Genomic DNA, 20,609 nt, shown 5'->3' with positions numbered 1-20,609 from the left:
TAGGAACAATACAAACATTACAGAGTTATGGATAGATTAGTAGGAAAATATCAATGACTGCTGTAATACATGTTGGTATTTTAGAAGTGGTTTCTCAGGATGACAGAGATACGCAAGAAGGATCTAACAAGTAGTTACAGCCTAAGGGTTGTCAAAAATCAAGTGAGCCGTCTTGGGCGAAAGCCATTTTTTGTAGCGTTTCCTCTCCAGCCTCCCATCGCATTGGGACCCCACAACCAGTTAGTGTCCTCTCCCCAACTGTCAGCACAGGCAGAAGGAATCCTGCTGCAGACTTCTCCGGAGCTCCACCACAGCCTGTACTGTCAGGGGAAGAATGGCTTCCAGGGAGTCTCTGCAGGTATTGTGCAAGGTCCTCCTGGTTTACAGCTTCTGAGCGTCTCTCATGACCCCAGTCCACAGGACCTCTGACTCCTCGGGCTTAGTCTGCATTCTCATGTTCTCCGAGTCCTTGTTCAGCAGCTGTTCCTCTGCTGACTCTAGACCTTTCTTGTTCTCAATGGCAGGAGCAAGAGTGGCCCGTTGTATAGCATGTATTCCCAGGGGTTTTTCCATGATTCACACACGTCCTTAGGTGGGCATCTGCAGCTGGTGCATGGTGGGCCAATTGTGTCATTGTTTCTCTGTGTCGTGACAGTTCTCAACTGAGCAGCGGCAGCCGGCCTCAAGGCCGGCACGCCACAGTGCTCTTGGCTGCATGGCTCCCCATGTGCTGGGGGCCCTCCCTCTGGGGGCCTACGAGGCAGGAAGTGAGCCAGCCGGAAGACAGGCGCTCCCTGCCCGTGGCTCCCCGTGCGCCGGAGGCCCTCCCTCCGGGGGCCTGCGAGGCAGGGAGCGAGCTGCTGGTCAGAAGACCAGCACTCCCCACCCGTGGCTCCCTGTGTGCCGGGGGCCCTCCCTCCGGGGGCCTACGAGGCAGAAGATTTTGTCTCAAAATAAAAATTTTTTAAAAGGACTAGGGGTGTAGCTCACTGGCAGAGCACTTTCCTAGCACATGTATGTGCCTGGATTCCATCCCTAGAATGGGGCTGGAAGACAGAAATTCTACCTTGCTTTTTCAGTGGCTAATCACTCTATCAGAACACCTGAATATGTATTTTCTTAAATGACAATGCAGTCTTTCACTGTTGGTTATCTAATAACTATATATATTTGGACCCTTCTACTTAAATACATGAGTAAACTGGTTTTATTTTTTAAAAACACATACTCCCAACTTACCATTCCATACATATTACCACTATCTTTTAAGAGTTCAATGAACTTTGCCTTGCCTGACTGTACTTTACCACTTCTATTACCTTTTTTTTTTTTTCATTTTTTGAGACAATCTTACCATGTAGCTCAGGCTGGCCTTGAACTCACTATGTAGTCCAGGTTGGCCTTAAACTCGTGGTGATCCTCCTGCCTCAGCCTCCCAAGTCCTGGGGCTACAGGCATGCTACCTACCATACCTGGCCAGGTAAGCTCTCTAGTGCTGAGCTACATCTCCAGCTCTTTTACTGTCCCAGCCTAGCCTTGAATTTGAATTCTTTCTGCCTCAGCCTCCTGAGTAGCTGGATTACAATTATATACCACTATACCTGGCTCTAATTTATTTCTTAACTGCAAATTGGCTATTTGTCCTCATATAACACTTCAGAAAAGGCCTCCTAAAATCCAAATTGAAAGCTCTTTTATAATTTCTCACCTTACCTGTCTCACTGAAAAACTCTCTTGACTTAGCTCCGGGGATATATTTTCTGACTTTCCAATCCAGTCTACAAAGAGTAGTGTTTTAATCCTCCTAGTGCAAAGATTTGATGGGTTATACCTGAAAAATCTTTCAAGGCTACCTGCAGCCTATGCAATTAAATTTAAGTCCTAGCTTGCTGTTCAAGGCCCTGCAGCTGGAGCTTTCGTGGCCTTTAATCCCATCTCTCTTACATATTCCCTTTATTCCGTGATGGTGTGACTTGGTATTCTTCACACACCTCTGGTGCTTCACTGTCTCATTATTATCTATCCTATTTTCTTGCTTTCAGCATAGCTACCCTTCCAGGTTCTGATCAAATATCGCTTCTTGGCCTGTGGCTAAAATCAAGCGCATATCAAATGCCACTTCCCAGCTGGGCAGTGGTGCTGTGTGCCTGAAGTCTCAGCTACTCAGGAGATTGAGGCAAAAGGGTCAGTGGAGCCCAGGCTATCCAGGGCAAAAGAGCAAGACCCCACTTCTCTCTCTTTCTCTCTCTCTCTTTCTCTCTCTCTCTCTCTCTCTCACACACACACACACAGCCACTTCATGAAGCCAGTTAGATGTGCCATCTTAAGTATCTGTCGATAAAGCATTAACAAAACTGCTCTATAGACAAATTTGTGAGTTCATTTTCTAGCTCTATTCTTGGAAAAATGGTACAATGTATTACTAGGCTAATTGTTTATGGTAAGAACAAGCCCTATTTGGTAAATTATACCTAGACTGGGAGAAGTTACAAATGTCTGGAAGCCACAACCCTCTTTCCCCAAATGCACTGTCTTGCAGGGGCCTAGACACATCTAGAGATCTGCTGAGACGGCAGCTCTTGTGTGTGAGGTTCTCAGCCAGGGGGCTCGAGCGCTTGTGAACTGAGGGGAAATCCTGGGTGGCCCGTGGCCCACGAGTGCTCCTGTGCAGAATTACTTGCTGCTGGTCAGCCTGCTGTATGTCTCTGAGCAAAATGGTGTTACATGTGACCTCTCCGGGTCTTGTGAATCCAAACGTTTGCTGGAGTCTAAAAAGATTCTTTGGAAAGGCATCAGATACCCATCACGTAGCTCATAGCTGCTCATTCTGAGGGGTTCTCCACACCTCTTAGTGAATGAAGTCTCTGTGGTAGTGTTATGCAAACTTGCTATGAATCACTTAGACAATCTGAACCTATTTGTCATTAAAATAACCTTTTCCTCCCTTAAAGGGCTCTGGTGATGACTAAGCTATGAAAATATTTCCTTAGCAGCAAAACGCTGTATCTGTGTTAACACTACCATCAGTATGCTAACATATAAACTAGTATTTTCCTACTAGTATAGCAATCTTTACTGAACCCCATCACTGCATCCCTCAAATAGTAAAAACGTGATAAAGGAGAGGGGCGTTCCAATGCAAAGCTGAGGCAGCGATTTGGTCTGTGTTCAGGACAGTACCAAACTAATCTGTTCATGCCTTGCCAAAAGTAAAACAGCAGCCGGGTGTGGTGGCACATGTATGTAATCCCAGCACTCAGGAGGCTGAGGCAGGAGGACTGCCCAGAGTTTCAGGCCAGTTTGGGATACACAGTGAGCTCAAGGCCAACCTGAACTGCATAGTGAGACCCTGTCTCAAAAAGACAAAAAACAAAACAACAAAAAAAGCCAATAGGGTATTTTTCTGTATTTATTCTGCTCTTTCATATACTAATACCGCTCTCTTCCGTTTTGTTCCAATCACCCAATATTTAGGACCCAAATGTTTCTTACATTCTTAAAAAAATAATTTCCTGTTAGCCTGACTGTATTGTATCTGAGAACTAAGGGAACCATCCCTCCAGATCTGCTGTAGGCTTTTTTTTTTTTTTTTTTTTTAATGAAGCCATGATCACTATCTGTTAAAGACAAGTGAAAAGCAGGATCATCTTACTTTTGCATCTATCTTTCTGTGAGATTTTAGCTTTAAAATTTGGCTGACTTAGAAAATACACTGCTAGATTTTTGTTAGGTAGCTATTTTTTTGTGTGTGAGACTGGGTCTCCTTATGTAGCTCAGGCTAACCTCAGCCTGAGTGCTGGGATTACAGGTGTGCAGCCACCATGTCCAGCTAGTACCCTAATTTTAATAATTTGGTAGTGACACCATTTCATTAGCTATTCTATTAAAGAATGAAGCACACAGAAATACTATATTAGAATTTGGTTTTGCACAGAACAAAGAAATAGTTTATGGCCTAATGTGGAAGTTGGAGCAGGGACTGTATTAGGCCAATCATGAGCCTCAAAACACTGCCCATCTTTTGATGTATAGAGTGTCCATGGTGAAGTGGAGAAAGCAGAATCTGGGAGTGTGTGTGTACTTGAGGACAGGAAGTTTAATAGCGTTCAAGTCACAACACAAGCTCACTCTCTACATTAAAAGCAAGACTATCTTGTAGTTTTCCGTGAACTTTCTCACCTTTCCAGCTTCGATAAAAGAATGGGTAACAGGTATTCAACTACTGCAGGCTCTGCAGGGCACAAGGACCTCCCAGAGTTCTTGCTCGCAACTAAGGCACTACTTTGACTGTTACTGCAGACAAGCTATTTTTTTTGTGTGGTACCGGGGATCGAACTCATGACCTCACGCTTGCTAGGCAGGCACTGTGCCACTGAGCTATATCCCCAGCCCCAAAAGGGATCTATGATTTGTTTTCTTTTTCCCAGTACCGGGAATTGAACTCACAACCTTGTGCTTGCCAGGCAGGCGCTGTGCCACTGAGCTAAATCCCCAGCCAGACAAGCCGTTTTGCTAGAAAGACTCTTACAGTCTGATGGAAGATGGTGTGAAAGCAATAGGCACTTGGTAGAAACTATTCTTGAAATTGTGAAGCTTGATCTTTTCTCAGGCTAGCAATGTGCAGTATCACAGTCTCTCAATTCTGGGCAGGGAGCCGCAGCTCAATCAGCCACATGATCACGAGGAGGAACAATCACGCCCTACCACTTTGCTCCTAAGCTACAATGTTTTGTAGGTTCTGGGTCCAGTGCATTTGGGCTTAATCATATTTTCAGTATTTGATGGGTTTACAGGACACAGCCACATTGTAAGTCCACAAGTGTCTGTATGATGTTTGCATCAACATCAGATTAAACCTTACGAGCTACAACTGGGATTAATGACGTAAAAGCGCATTAGCTTCATATAAACCACAGCAAGATGTGTTCAACACACACATAAATTTTCTTCAAATTCTTCTGAGTACTGTACTACTGGCTTGAAAAGTGATCATGCTTTGCAAGAAAATTCAATGTTCAGAGACAAAAAAAATCAGTCAGTGAGAAAATATAACTAAAGAACATTTATTTTTCACTAAGACTTTTTCTTGAGGACATAACTAAACTTTGTCATCATCCCCCACCCCACCTTAAAAGATTAGTACAGTGAATGTTATAAAGCAGATATGAACAATCGGAAGGACTGGAACCAACAGTGACAAGGAACAACTTCCATCTGAATCATCATAAAAATGTTTAAGTAAAAAAAAAAAAAAAAAGAAAAGAAAAAGGGGCAATGGGGTTTCAGATTGAAAAGATCCTCACGGCTCACATTTCATCTAATGCATTCAATCCTGGCTCAAGTGTAACAAAATGGAAACAGGCCCACTGTGATACAGAACTCCCACGGCAGCACACTGCACACACCACGTTCCAAGCCCGCCCCCAGCCCCCTCTTGTTCCTACTCAACTATTTCCCAGCCTGTTGGGCCTGCCGACGAAGGAGCACGTAGATCTTCTCTTTGATCCAGTCTTTGTTGTAAGGCTGGTATGTCTGGGTATCAGCTCGGTAACTGAGGAACAGAAAAGTCGAAGTCACAGCGGTCAGTTACTGTTGTGAGTTTAAAACCCCAAATTATGACCCCCCAATGACAGCCCTGACATGCAGATTTCCCTGCATGAACTCAATGAATAGCTGAAAAATCTGCTGAATTTTAACCAATATGAACTTTAAATCACCTAGTATAATCTTAAATAAAAGTAAAAACATAAAAAAAGGCCTAGAGCTCTTAAATGTTCAATATGTTACATATCTACTTCTCCAGAGTTCAACCAGAAACCATGTGTTCTTTCTCCCATGTAGTTTCTATTTTTATAGTTCCTTTAGTTATTAATAAACAAAAACCAAACACTAGTACTAGTTTATTTTTTTGGAAACAGAGTCTCCCTATGTTGTCTAGGCTGGCCTAGAACTCAAGGCAACTGATCCTCTCGCCTCCCAAGTGCCAGGATTATAGCTGTGTACCACATGCCTGGCTTTCATTTGCTAAATTTACTTTGAATTAACTAAAAAATGTCTAAAAACATATTATTGCAACCAAGATTTCCTGTTGGTTATTTTCCCCTGTAAAGTATTAAGAAATGGACTTGTAACCTATATTTTAGGATTTACTTTATAAAATACTAGCAACTTATGGAGAATTATCAGGAGATATAGCAAACTCTAAAACATCTTTTATCAAGACAGAAGGCCAAGTGTGTGAAGACTAGCACAAGCAGCAAAACTCACACGGGATTCTGAAGGTCTTCAGAGCGCATGGCACACTGAATAGCCAATCACAAGGAACTTTTACAGGATTCGAAAAACAGAAAAACCTTCCAGCTCATCTGAAACTGAAATCTGGCCAGTTAAGTAATACAGTCTTTCCTGAGCCCCTAAGGAAAGCTGCAGTATGAAAAAGCAAACAATCACAAATACAGAGCCTGTATCAGTGTTTCCAAGCTGTGTGCACCATCTGGTGGAACCCTGCAGAGCAACTGAGGTCGAAAATACTGAAGATGAAGTTGGCCTTTATGGGCCGGTTGGCTTGCCTCGAAGGACACCTCAGAGGTAGCCTAGGAAAATAAAACCTCACTTACCAATTACTGTTTCACTGAGGCCAAACGTGTTTTAACTTCTCAGCAAAAAATAAATGATAATGAAAACGATAATTTACTAAACTTGCCTTCAAGAAGGAGGTCTTGTTTATCTGAGTTAATTCACTTCATCCTTTTTATAAACCCATAAGGAGGTACAATTATTATTCCTTTTTATAAATAAAACAAGGCTTAAAGGAGCAAAACCACCCAAGAGCTAAGGGACACAAAACAGGTAGTAAACAAGCCTCTTAGCCCTCTCCCCTTAGACCCCCCCAGCTAGGACCTGTATGCTACACTTTAGCAAGGCAAACAAGAAGCAGGAATGCTTTACATAATAAACATCAAGGTCTCCCTCTGAATGGTAAGGTCAGAAGCTAGTTTACTGAAAACGCACAGGCTTTCTACTTTATAAACATCTGACTTCTGCTAATGCCCATGAGCAATACTTTTAAAAGTGAAGTAATCTGTACTATTCCTCTGGTCATGCTTCCTCATTAAATAAGTGCTAATCCTGTCTACTTCAATGTGTAGTAAAATACATTACAGTTACACTAATACTGACAAAGGGCAAAGAGGGAACCAAATTTCTCAGAATTATCACACCTGGATGGAACAGCCTTAGTTAGACCATTTCGTGCCCCAAAAAGCGTACTCTGGCTTGGGAATATTTAAGGATCCATTAACTTGCATGCTATTTTCCAATTCATGAAATAGCAATAAAGCTTTCTTTATGGGAGAGCTGTGCGCTGATGTCTCTTAACTGGTGCTTGAAAATGGGACAGTTAGATGTAAAGAACATTAATCACTGGCACAAGTGACCTTTTCAGCCTCTTATTATGGTCAGTGACTGTAGTCTGGTGTGGTGGCATACACCCATAATCCTAGTACTGCAGAGGCTGAGGCAGGAGGATTGCGTGTTCAAGCCCAGGCTGGCCAAATTAGGGAGAACTTGTCTCAAAATAAAAAAAGGCAGGGGCTGCAGTTCAATGTGAAAGCCCTGGGTTCAATCCCCAGTAACCCCCTCCTCCCCAAACACCAGATTCTGAGGGTCTGAATAGTGAAATCAGCAGGATCTTCACTTACACCAAGTTTTCTGTCTGATAGAGGCACGTCCTCATTGTAATAATGGGATGAAAATGCCCCATACTGAAAATGCTCTTATTTTCATCTTAAGAAAAAAATACAGGTCAACAAACAAAATTGATAAAATAAAACTCCTCCTCCAATTATATGGCATACAGACTCTCCATGCATAAATTTTATAATTAATACCATTTGCCCTGAGTTTAGTGATGTCATAAAGTAGAATCTTTCTATTTAATTCGTTCCTATGTTTTTTAGTGTAACCATTTTTCTTGTGGTGCCAGGGATTGAATATGGTGCCTGGGACATGCTCTACCACTGAGTCTAGCCCTACGCTGTCAAAAAATTAAAAAGGAGCAGGTCACAGGAAGTGCGATAGCAGTAGATGACCTCCTTGGAAATAGTACCTTATTTCTCTGCAATATTCAAATAACAAATGGGACAAAACCAAAATCATATTGAAAAAATGGTCTTAAATCTAAATTCAATTTTCAAAGTTTTCAGAGAACAAAACGTTTTCAACATTTGAAACAGAATCATAAATTTAAACTGTAATTTACACTTTTTCAAACAGAATTAAAAACTAGATTACCATTAATCTCTTATTTAGCTGGGAAGAATATCTAGGGTCAGTATCTTTGCATGACATATGTAGTCTTTGGCTTACATGTAATAAAGCACCGAGTGAAAGTTATGTTCTGTCATTAGTAACATACTTGTAGTACTATATGTCCCTTAAAAACACTCTTTTACTTTGTATAATTTTTACATTGCCAAAAAATCACAACACTTCTTTCATGGTTAATAGAACAATTTATCTTATTTATAGAAAGAGAAATTTCTAAGTTTTACAATTTTGTGGCAAATTTTAAAAGAAGGTGTACAGTAAAAATGAGTTCATTAAAAATGGAGTTCCTACTTACATTTGCTACCGATGCACCAAGCAAGTCCCTATCCTCCTAAGTAGTCATGAGAAGTAGGTTTATCTAAATTTTACAAATGAGCAAACTGCAGTTTAACAATATTGAGCTAATTTGCCCAAGGGAGTCAACAAATGGTAGAGCCAGAATTCAAACCCAGCTATGTTTAATTTGTAAACCCCAGTTAGCTCTTATTATAGCTTCCCATGGGGAGTAAAAAACACCATCCCTGGCTCTAAGTTACTTCCTGTGTGTTGAGAATGAGCACCAGAGCTCAAACTATCAGGAATAGATACCTGATATCTTGGTAAGTCAAGCTTTATAAAAACATGAAAACAACCATTAATTGTTAAAATCAATAATTTAAAGAATGAAGTAAGGGTCTGTATTGAACTCTATTAAAATCTTCAGTGCCACTTGAAACATCTAGTCAATTTCTAAGTGTGAAAACTTACCAACACTAATATACCTTGGACCATACAGACCTCAGAGTTTCATCAAGAACTTCAAGATTTCTAATACAAGATACTGTAAAATTTAGCATGTAATATATTCTTTCACTTTTGTTTCGATCATTCAATTGGTTCACAATACAGCTCAGTAACAGAAATAAAGGAAATAGAAAATTACCAATATTTTTTTAAAAACTATGCCTTAAACCATTATGTGCTTAACATGCAATGATACAGCAAATACAATAGCTACTCAGCATTACTATGTGTAAGATACTATTCTAGATACCGGGAATGCAATAATGAACAAGAAAAATGCTCCCTATTCTTAAATCCTAGATAATAAATGTGTACATGCTATAATGCACATCTAGATGTTCCCTAAGGGCCTCAGGTGCTCACAGGCAGGGCTATTAGAAGGTTCTGCATTTGTACTGAACGTGTACTTTTTTTATAATTCACTAAACAATACAGTTTAACAGCTATTTAGGTAGCATTTACACTGTATTAGGTATTATTTAGTAAACTAGAGACAATTTATAGTATATGGGGCATGTGTGTAGGTTATATGGAAACACTGTATCATTTTATATAAGAAACTCCAGTGCCCTTGGATTTTGGTATCTGCAGCAGGTTGGGTCCCCTGGAACAAATCCCCTGCAGATACTGAGAGATAACTGTACTTGATATATGGTTAGTACTCAATAACTATTTGCTAAATGTGTGTGTGTGTGTGTGTATATCTGTGAGAAATAATATATGTCAGACTACATAAGCAGAACAATTACAGGCATTACAAACTAATAAAGCCCAACACCCATAGCTTTACTGGCCTCAGTTTTGAACTTGTTTATATTTAAATAATTTTAATAAAAAAAAATTTTATTAGCACATTTCATTAAACATCAGAATTGGTTACCTGGATGTTTTCAGCAAGTAAAATGAAATGACTCATCTGACCACACAATCAAGTACAAAAAACAAAACTCAAAAATCCCAAGGACATGCTTGTATTCCCCAGGAGCCTCTGAGAAGACAGCAAGATGCAGTCAGCTTGGCTGCGGTGTAGATCCAGGATGTGCTGCAGGGTAGGACCTGTATGTTCTAGTTCTGCCACAGCACCTAAGATGTATTGTAGCAAGTGACCAAGCACCCCAGGGCTGTCAGTTCATTCTAAAGTGCTCCCATTTTCCTTTGTAAACTGAGCTGTGTTTACACTTTCTCGTTCATAAATGGCATGAAGATTAAGTCTACTACACTTTATGCTTCTTAGTAGTAGTGGTAGTAAGCAGATTATCAAAACAAATGTTAACAAGCATTATTAGAAAGTCAAAAAAAGTTTGACAAATCTGAGAATAGAAAACATACAATCTAAAGAAAACTTTTTTTTTTTGGTACTGGGAATAGAACTCAGGACCTTGCACTTGCCAAGCAGGCTCTGTGCCGCTCAGCTATATGCCCGGCCAAGCAAGCACATCCTGATAAACCAAAATCTACATGTTTACTCAGAATAGGATTAAAATTAATTTCAATTCCACTTATATTTAAGCTTTTCAAAACTGCCCTTTAGAGTACTCCTAGTTTTAGCTCAAAACAAACTGCTTTAGAACAAAGACTAAGAAAGTGGTGAGGGGGAAGAACTATGAAAAGGATCATTATGTTTAATAAAACGAATGAGGATATAGCTGGACACGGTGGTGCACACGTATAACCCCAGCACTGCAGAAGCTGAAGCTGGAAGACTGCCACGAGTTTGAGGCCAGTCTGGTTACAGAGTGAGTTTAAGCCCAGCCTGAACCACATAGTGAGACCCTGTCTCAAAAAACAAACAAACAAACAACAACAAGAATCAGGATATGGAACTTCTCTATTCATACTTACTGTATCAAGTAGTAAAGTTTTTAAGATATTCCTGTGCCTCTGGTATTACACTGCCAATTTAACAATATGTAAAGTGAAATATTAATTACTGTATAGTATACAAAAAGCAAGGATTAGTGTCAGACAAACAGTTAATCCTTAATACCATAAGTCACTGCAAATAAACAAAGAGAAGAAAAATACAAGTTAAGATATGGTGGCTAATACTTACACAAGGCAACTGAGGTCTGCCAGATCATCAATAAAATCAAACAACTGACTGATATCATATGTGATAGAAGGGCTGTTGGGGTTCATTCTCTTCAGATGTTCTTCATACATTTTACAAACGCCTAAAAGAAGGAGGAAAACATTTATAACTGCATGAACTACTACACCAGAGTAGAGTTACATGTTATTTATTTTACTAAAGTTGGGCTGAAAAAAACTAATTACTGCCACTACAAAGTTAAGAAAATCTTACAAATTCTTTGGAATGTTACCACTCTGTGCTTCAATGATAAAATGACTACTTCAATGGTGCTAAAGGGACTTTAGAGTACTTGACTAGCAAGCATGAAGTCCTGGGTAACACAAAAAACCACCAACCAAGCAAAACCAGTAGCGTGCGCTTCTTACTATCAGTTGTTCAATAAATCTTCTTAAAGCCATCGGTATATAAAGGAGACATCAAACTTTGGAATGATGGATTAGAAATGGATACTTTGCTATTTAGCCTTCAAATTTTGGTGCAGTGGGGGGGGGGGGAAATCTAGCAGTAAGTGTTAAAGCTTATTCTAATATGGTATCCAAGCTCCTAAGATTTAGATTCAGACAGACAATGACTGCATCCCATGAACCTTTACCCTTCAAACAGAGGTAACAGTACTTCTTTGTAGGGCTGTGAGGATTATGAAAAACAATGCATATGAAACATTAATACATGTAAAAGCTTATTGGTGGGCTAGGGATATAGCTCAGTGGCATAAGCGCCTGCCTGGCAAGCACAAGGTCCTGAGTTTGATTCCCAGTACCAAAAAAAAAAAAACCAAAAGCTTATTAATATTCTAACACAATAAAATGAGTGAAATCACATTACTAATGTAATTTCTACAGAACACACTGCCCACTTTATTTTTACTCAATGAAACATTCCTCCCTCATATTCCAATCCTACTATTAACTTTTTTTATTTTTATTTTTTGCAGTACTGATAATTGAAAGGGGCAGAGAGGTGCGCTTCATGCTGAGCTACATCTCCAGCCCTTCTTATTTTTTATTTTGAGTCAGTGTCTTAAGCCATCCAGGCTGGGCTTGAATTTGCTATCTTCCTGCTTCAACTTCCTGGAGTGCTGAGGTTTTGTGTGCCACCACATCCAACTACCATGGAATACTTTTAAGACTACCATGGTGAACTGGACAAAGCAACGTAAGTGTTAGTGATATGGGCAACTGGGTGTGGTGGTACATGCCTATAATCCCAGCAACTCGTAAGAGTTTGTGGTAGGAGAATGGCAAGTTCAAGCTCAGCCTAGTAATTTAGCGAGACCTTGTCTTTAAAAAAAAGTTACCTGGGAAAAACACATTTTATATGGTAATCCACAGGCCTTTATTGTACCTTAACTTTCTAAACTTCCTAATAAAAAGCAATATTCAACCACAGAACTATCAAGCAACTATCTTAGGAGTTCTGATTTCTACTCCTATATTACATTATGATCCCATATCACTCATAAGTTATTGAACAGAAAGAAAATAAAAATGGATTCAGTGCTCATCTTAAAGAGGCAATGATCTATAGCTACCATCATACTTGGTGAAAAGACCAGATGCTTTTCTGCTAAGATTAGGAAGACTAGACTATCCACTCTGGCTGCTTCTTTCTATTCAATACTTTAGCCAGATGAGGTGGTACATGCCTGTAATCCCAGCACTCAGAAGGCTGAGGCAGGAGGATCGTTGTGAGTTCGAGGCTAGCCTGAGCTACATAGTGAGCTAAAGGCCAGCCTGAACTGCATAGTGAGACCCTGTCTCAAAAATAAACAAACAAACAAACAAATAAACAAACAAAAACCAAATTATTTTACTTCAGGTTCTAGCCAGGATGGTTAGAAAAAGAGCTAACAGGCATTTGTATCAGAAAGGAAGAAGCACCATTATCTGTATTTACAAATTATATACCATTGTAGACAGAAAATCTCAAGGAAGGAAAAAAACACCCAGACACTCCTCATTTTATGACTGAATAAGGTCCTGCAACCTAGTGGCTTTGGTCGCTAAATGAGAACTTGTATATAGTAGATACATTACACTATTTGGAACAAAGAAATGGTCAAAGGAAACTCTTTTTTTTTTTTTTGGTTTTTCTCCAGTACCAGGAACCGAACTCACAATGTTGCGCTTGCCGGGCAGGCGGGTCAAAGGAAACTCTTAACTTGATGACTATGCTTTTTTTTTGTTTGTTTTGTTTTTCTTCCATTACCAGGAACCAAACTCACGACCTTGCGCTTGCCAGGCAGGCACTGTGCCGCTGAGCTAAATCCCCAGCCCCGACTATGCTTTTATTTGCGTAACTCTTACACACAGTATTGTAATGTACAACAGAACATAAAACTACAATACTGTACAGTACAATCAGCAAAAATGATAGTACTGTATAAACAAGATGTATGAAGTCTGACCAGTTATTGAACAGGTAGCATCAAATGAGTATTTGTATTAGAAAAATGAGAGCAGCAAGGTTGTAGGATATAAGATCAATATATGAACATAAACTGTAAATCTATACTGTCAAAATGAACAATTTGAAAATGAAATTAAACTCCATTAAAAAAATAAACTCCATTTTATAACAGCATTTAAAAAAAAAGAATAAAGTTCTCGGGAATAAATTTAACAAAAGCACAAGACTTGTACACTGAAAGCTATAAAATGTCATAGAAAACAAAGACCCAAACAAATGGAAAAGCATTTTGTGTTCATGGGCTGGAAAACATTAAGACTGTAATACTTCCTCAAATTATCTATACATTCAAAGCAAATGCTATAAAATGCTGAGCTACCTTTGCAGACACTGATTAGCCAATCCTAAATTTGACATAGAAATGCCAGAGACCCAGGTTAACTAAAATAATCTTGGAAAAGAACCAAACTGGGAGACTCACACTTCTGATTTTAAAACGTACTATGAACCTACTGCAGTCAAGGTTGATACTAGCCTAGGCATAGGCACATAGATCAATGCAATAAAAATGAGTTCAGACATAAATCCTCACATTTACAGTCAAATGCTATTCTAAAAGAGCGCCAAGAAACTCAATGCAGAAAGAACAGTCTTCAACAAATGGCAGGGGCTGGGGATATAGCTCAGCGGCACAAGTGCCTGCCTGGCAAGTGCAATATCCTAAGTTTGATTCCCAGTACAAAAAAAAAAAAAAAAAAAGGCAGCATGACAACTGGATAATGACATGCTAAAGAATAAAGTTGGGCCCATTCCCCATACCATTAATAAATACTCAAAACAGATCAGACAGCTACAAGTAATTGCCAAAACTATAACCTTCTTGAAAAAAAAAGAGGAACCAGTCTTTGTGAACTTGGATAAGACAATGATTTCCTAGATAACGATAAAACAAGAAAAACAAAAGAAAAAATGTAAGTTGTACTCATGAAAAGGAAACTTTTGTGTTTCAAAGAATGCTATCAAGAAACTGAGAAGAGCCAGGCACACACTTGTAATCCCACCACTTGAGAGGCTGAGGCAGGAAGATTACCATGAGTTCAAGGCTAGCCTGGAGTACACAGTGAGACCTTGTCTCAAAAAAAACAAAGAAAGAAAGAAAAACTGATAAGACAAACAAACTAGGAGTAAATCTTTGCAAGACATATATGCTTTAAAGGACTGGTATCCACAACATTCAAAGCACTAAAACTCAACAACAGTGAAAGCAAAATAAAAAGAGTGGACAGAAGATCAAAACGAACACTTTTCCATAGATGTACAGATGGTAAAACTATGAAAAATATTCAACATCCTTTGTAATTGAGGAACTGTACATTAAAACAATGATACAACAACCACACACTTCGAGTAGTTCAAATCTAAAACCATGACAAAACAAACATCAAATGTTGGCAAGGACACCCAGTAAAGGAAACTCCCACATGTGTATTTGCCCACGTTAGTTGAAAATACAAGTCCACTAACAGCCTACACACAAATGTTTACAGCAACTTCATTAATAATTGCCAAAAGATGGAAGCAACCAAGATGCCCTTCAATAAGTAGATAATCAAACTCTGCTACATTTTTACAATGGAATATTATTCAATAATGCAAAAAAAAAAAAAAAAAAAAAAAAAAAAAAAGAGCTATAAGGCCATGAGAAAACAATGAAGAATCTTGAAGGATATTACTAGGTGAAAGAAGTCAATTTGAAAATGCTAACGGTTAATTCCAACATGACAGTCTAGAAACAGTAAAGCAAGAGACCATAAAAAGATCAGTGGTTGTCAGCGGCTTAGTGGTAGGGGTGCAGTACAGACGGAATAGAAGATTTTCAAGGTAGTAAAATTATTCTGTACTTGATGGCCAGGGCAGAAAGATATCTTTATACATGTCAAAACCCATAAAATGTTTAAAGTAAAGTGTAAGCCCTAATTAAATTACAAGCTTTAGTTAATAATGTATCAGTATTGGTTTATCAGTTGCAACAAATGCATCACGTTAACAGAAGATACACCAATAAAGGAAACTGGGAGGAGAAAAAGGGTCTGTTAGAACTGTACTTTCCAATCAATTTTCCAAAAACCTAAAACTGCTCTAAAAGAATACTATTAATTATAAAAAAGCAGCCTGGTAAGTGCAAGGTCCTGAGTTCAATTCCCAGTACAAAAAAAAAAAAAAATTATAAAAAAGTAAAGGGGCAGCTAGGGAGGAAAAGCTCTGCTTTATAGAGGGTTATTAAATTCAACAAAAAAAAAGGTAAGAAAATTACCATTCAACAACTACCACATGAGAAATGACTCAATAATGACACTTTAACATTTCTTAACCTTGTTTTTTTTTTTTTTTTTTTTTGAGGTACTGGGGAATCACACATGCTGGGCAAGCTCTTTACCACTGAGCTATATCCCTAGACCCTCATCTTAGAACTTTTTTCCTCTGGTACAGGGGACTGAACACAGGACCTTGTGCACGATGGGCAAGTGCTCTATTACTGAGCCACATCACCCAGTAACTTTTTAAATAGAAAAGAAACCATGTCTAGTCTAAAAAAAAAGGAATTATGATGTCATGAAAACATATGGAAGAAGCTTAAATGCATATTGTTGGATGAAAGATGCCATTATGAAAAGGCTATAGGCCAGGCGTGGTGATACGTGCCTAATAATCCTGCTAGTCAGGAGACTAGGAAGACAAATTTGAAGCCAGCCTAGGTGACTTATTGAGAACCTATCTTAAAATAAAAGGGGATGAGGATATAGCTCAGTGGTACAGTGCTTCCCTAGCATGCACAAGACCCTGGGTTTAATTCCCAGTAGCAAAAGGAGTAGGGGGACAGAGAAAGAGAGGGGCATAGGTGTTAATAATTCAAACAAGTATAGTCAGCCCTTTATTTACACGGGTTTAGCATTCATGGATTCAACTCACTGAATTGATAGCATTTGGGGGAAAAAAACTGCATCTGTACTACACATGTACTGACTTTTTCTTGTCTTTTCCTAAACAATAAAGTATTACAACTATTTATGTTGCATTACACTGTACAGCGTATTATAAGTAATCTAGATGATTTAAAATATGCAGAAAGATAAATGTAGAGTGTATGTAAACATATCATTTTCTGTAACAGACGAGTATTTGCAGATTTTGGTATTTGCAAAGGGGTCTTGGAATAAGCCCCCTGAACAAACACTTATGACAATCTGGAAAAGGCAGAATTACCAATACAGTAAAGAGACCAGTGGCTCTCAGGAGTTTGGAGGGTGAGACAGGGAGGGTCAAAAAGGTGGGACACGGGACTTGTAGCACAGTGAAACTATTCTGGACGATACTGTAATGGTGCATTCAATCTTGTGGATTGGGCAAAATCCACAGAACTGCACAACACAAAATAATGAACCTAATGTAATACGGACTTTAACCAGGGAACTCTACTTTGTTTCATTTTTATATTACCTAAAAGCATATTAATTAAAAAGTACAATGAAAGCACATGAAATTTTTAAAAAGGCTTTATAAAGTCTACGACATTACTAAAGGGTATCCCAGAATCAAAGAAGCATGACAATTTAGACAGTATAACATTATACGAAAGTAGCAAATACAGTTTACCTTATGGGCAAACAAAGATATCAGCAGAGGAATGGCCCTGAAAAGAGATCATCAAAGTTCCTTGCTCTTCTTTAAAATGAAAGGAGAAAAATCAGAACAGAATTTGATGGCAGTCTGGATAGAACGACATCACCTACCTAGAAGGTATCACTGGTTATAAATAGCTTTTTTTCACAGGTATACTTACTGTTGGGTCTTACTTGGACAGGTTATAAATTTAACCCAGTTAGTTTTGAATAATCAACAGTTTTAAGGACATATCCACCAGCAAAAACAATGTGGCTATATAACCTTTGTGGAAGAAGTGAAGAATGGCTAGGTGTGGTGGTACACACCTGTAATCCCAGGAGGCTGAGGTAGGAGGATCACTGTGAGTCCAACGCTATCCTGAACTACTACTACACAGCAAGACCCTATCTCAAAAAACCACAACAAGAAAAAGAGTAAAGAATGAATAATTTGCTATTTATGTGGGATGTGCACAACTAGTTAACTTGATATAAAGATTAAGAATAAAATTGACTTATGAAAATTCCATCTTTGTGCTCTAATGGTTCACTGAGTAAAGAAACTATAATTCTCTTCAGGGGGAGTGTCAGCATATCAAATACACAATAAATTATGTTGACCTGTTCCATTAGCCTTTATTCTGAGCTGATTTTTATTCTGGTTAAACCCCAGCACTTTGGTGCACTATAACCAAATCTCAATTTGGTTGTTTAACAGAAGGACTATTAGGTGCTAAAGGCATTCCCAGAGGCTGCCTTAACAACTCTACAGTGCACTGGAGTTTAACCAGGATATACAAGGAGTTCTATAAAATATTCAAATAATGAAGCACAGTGTAATAAATAACAGAATGAAGCTAGGCATGCTGGCGCACACCTGTAATCCCAGCACTCAGAAGGCTGAGGCAGGAGGATCATTGTGAGTTTGAGATCAGCCTAGGCTACAAAGTGAGTTCAAGGCCAGCCTGAACTGCATAGCAACACGGTCTCAAAAAGACCAAAAAAAAAAAAAAAAAAAATCAGAATGAGAAGCTTTGGAAAGTCACTGAATATATGCATGAGCTTGATTTAAAATAGTAAAATAATATTTACAGCAGAAAAAGATGGCATAACATATCAAATACCCAAGAAATACGGCCTATTCTAAAGACCTAGTTTCCCACTCAAATTAACAATCTAAGAAATCCAGAGGAGAAAGAAACCTAGTTCCTGGGGGGATTGATTGATTGATTGATTGACTTTTGTGTGTGTAGTGCTGAGGTCTGACCCCAAAGGTACTCTACCCAAGCTGTATCTCTAGACCTTTCTACTTTTTTAAGACAGCGTCTGGTAAGTTGCCCAGGCTGGCCTCAAACTTGTTCTGCTTCTACCACTGCCCCCTGAGTAGCTGGGAGACACACTTAATATGTAGAGGCATAAACACATTTTATGGATGTCAGGGGAAAAAACACTCAAAGTTTCTATACCTGGACTGGAGTGAAACTTACCTTCCATGCATTCATTAACAGATTCATAGTCAGCGTAAGTTCTGCCTTCTGGCCTCTTGGTTGGTTGCACCAGCAAAATAGTGTGAGACTGCAGGGGAAAAAAGTGATTTCAATAAGTATTTAGTTTCTAGTTGAGAAATTCACAGTATGGTATAAAATCCAAATGCGTGACACAATGAATGACTGTTAGTTATTAAAACATAATTAGGTTGCTCATCCTATAATATTTATGCCTTTGCTCAAAGTTAAGATTTAAAATTCTGTTAAGAGAGTCTTCCTTAGTCTTTGAGTCTTTAATGATTGCTTTCTCAAATTTCAATGTATTTACTGCCCCTAAGTACTTACCAAAAGCAACTTTCTATTGGCTTTTCTTTTGCATCTTTTCTTCCTGACCAAATTATAAATCTGTTATGGTTTTCTGTGTTCATGGGTCACCTTCTATCATTACCCCTTATGAAACCCCTAAGAAAAATTTAGATACTGGCTCATGAAAGGAGAGAAAAAGGGAAACACTGCCAACAAATTATATCAACCAAAATTTTTAACTATCAACAAACTGCAACTGAAATGGCTGATATTTAGACTTTACGAATAAACAGGAAAAGAGCACTTTGAATATAGAATTCTAAGGATCATATTTCTCCCTCCCTCCCCATTAAGAACTAAGTAATTCTAATTAAAAGGTTGAGAGGGTTCTGAGTTCAAACTAGAACTTGGTGGCAAGAGATAAACAGTAACTTTTACCTATAATGACTTGAACAATGTATTTTGTTAAATAGTGTATAACAGCCAGAGAAAGCATTTTATTAGATTTGCTATACAACACACAATTTTTAATAAGCCAGCATTCAAAAACAGCAGTTTCAACATGTTATTTGTTAAGAATAAAATCTTACAGAAACCACACTGGCATTCTTGCAACAGAACTTGCCCTGAACGCTAGCTACAGTGGCTACTGTCATACTCATTTTGTTCTTCCTCTAATACAAAGGAAAGTGGTACTTTATTTGAAAAAGCAAACATATGGAAATAGTTATACTGTACACGGCTTTTTATATACAGTCGTTAAATAAGCCTGTGGGCAAAGCTTAGTAATTTTGATATTTACTGCCCACCGACGAAGATTAAACACTATACTACGATGCAATGTGATTAAATTCGAAAAATTAGTCAAAAAGCTTATCAAGTGGCAGTGCATTTCTGTTTGAGATTCTAACACCTCTCTAGCGAGATCTGATCTCTTTAATCTTTGCCGTCACTTATTCTCAGAATCCTTGGGTCTTACTAGATCTCCAAATATATTTCTCTTAACAGTTATTTCCTCCTGGACAAACTCGGTCCTTGCGTTTCTTAGTCCTTTCTCAGGGGAATGACCCAACCAACTATTCACACATGCGTGCGTTTTCTTTCTATTTACCACAACAGACCAAAAACACTGGAAAACCCAAACCAGGAAAGCTATACAGGAGTTCCTTAATAAAGCCTTATTCTCTCTGACGATCAAACCACAGTCACTCTTTCTAAAGAAGTTTTTCATTTAAAGTCTCATACAAACGAACACTAAGACGTACCATCTACTACTACAGAAATATTCACGGTTAGTTTCAAATGTTTCCCTTGAACTACAAATAAGTAAATACACAGAAGCTTCAGATCACTCATCGTGCGGTGAGAACGGCCTGTCCGATACTCGCCGCCCTCACGTTCTCCTATTTCGATCTAAGCATCAGCGAAAGGCGGACACTCGGGGCGGAGAGACTCGGCCAAGGTCACACCGCCAGGGACGGCCGCCCCGTCCATCGCGGCCGCCGAGCCGGACACGCACAGCCCGCGCAGGGCGGCCCC

General features: G+C 38.9%; 1 protein-coding gene across 1 annotated transcript in view; it reads right to left on the bottom strand.

Annotated features, from left to right (window-relative positions):
- Window positions 1–5,042: 5,042 nt before the first annotated feature.
- The window catches only part of Erh (enhancer of rudimentary homolog (Drosophila)), a 16,205-nt gene continuing 638 nt past the window's right edge, over window positions 5,043–20,609 (bottom strand). Inside the window, exons 2-4 of the mRNA XM_005399034.2 lie at window positions 18,765–18,852; window positions 11,165–11,285; window positions 5,043–5,551 (exon numbers count right to left, since the gene is read on the bottom strand). Coding sequence (XP_005399091.1) covers window positions 5,449–5,551; window positions 11,165–11,285; window positions 18,765–18,852 — 312 coding nt within the window. The 3' untranslated portion in view covers window positions 5,043–5,448. The remainder of the gene's footprint in view (window positions 5,552–11,164; window positions 11,286–18,764; window positions 18,853–20,609) is intronic.

The sequence above is a fragment of the Chinchilla lanigera genome, unplaced genomic scaffold (genome assembly GCF_000276665.1).
Source record: "Chinchilla lanigera isolate Chin_1 unplaced genomic scaffold, ChiLan1.0 scaffold00065, whole genome shotgun sequence".
NCBI lineage: Eukaryota > Metazoa > Chordata > Mammalia > Rodentia > Chinchillidae > Chinchilla > Chinchilla lanigera.
This window is presented reverse-complemented; position numbering and strand designations above follow the sequence as displayed.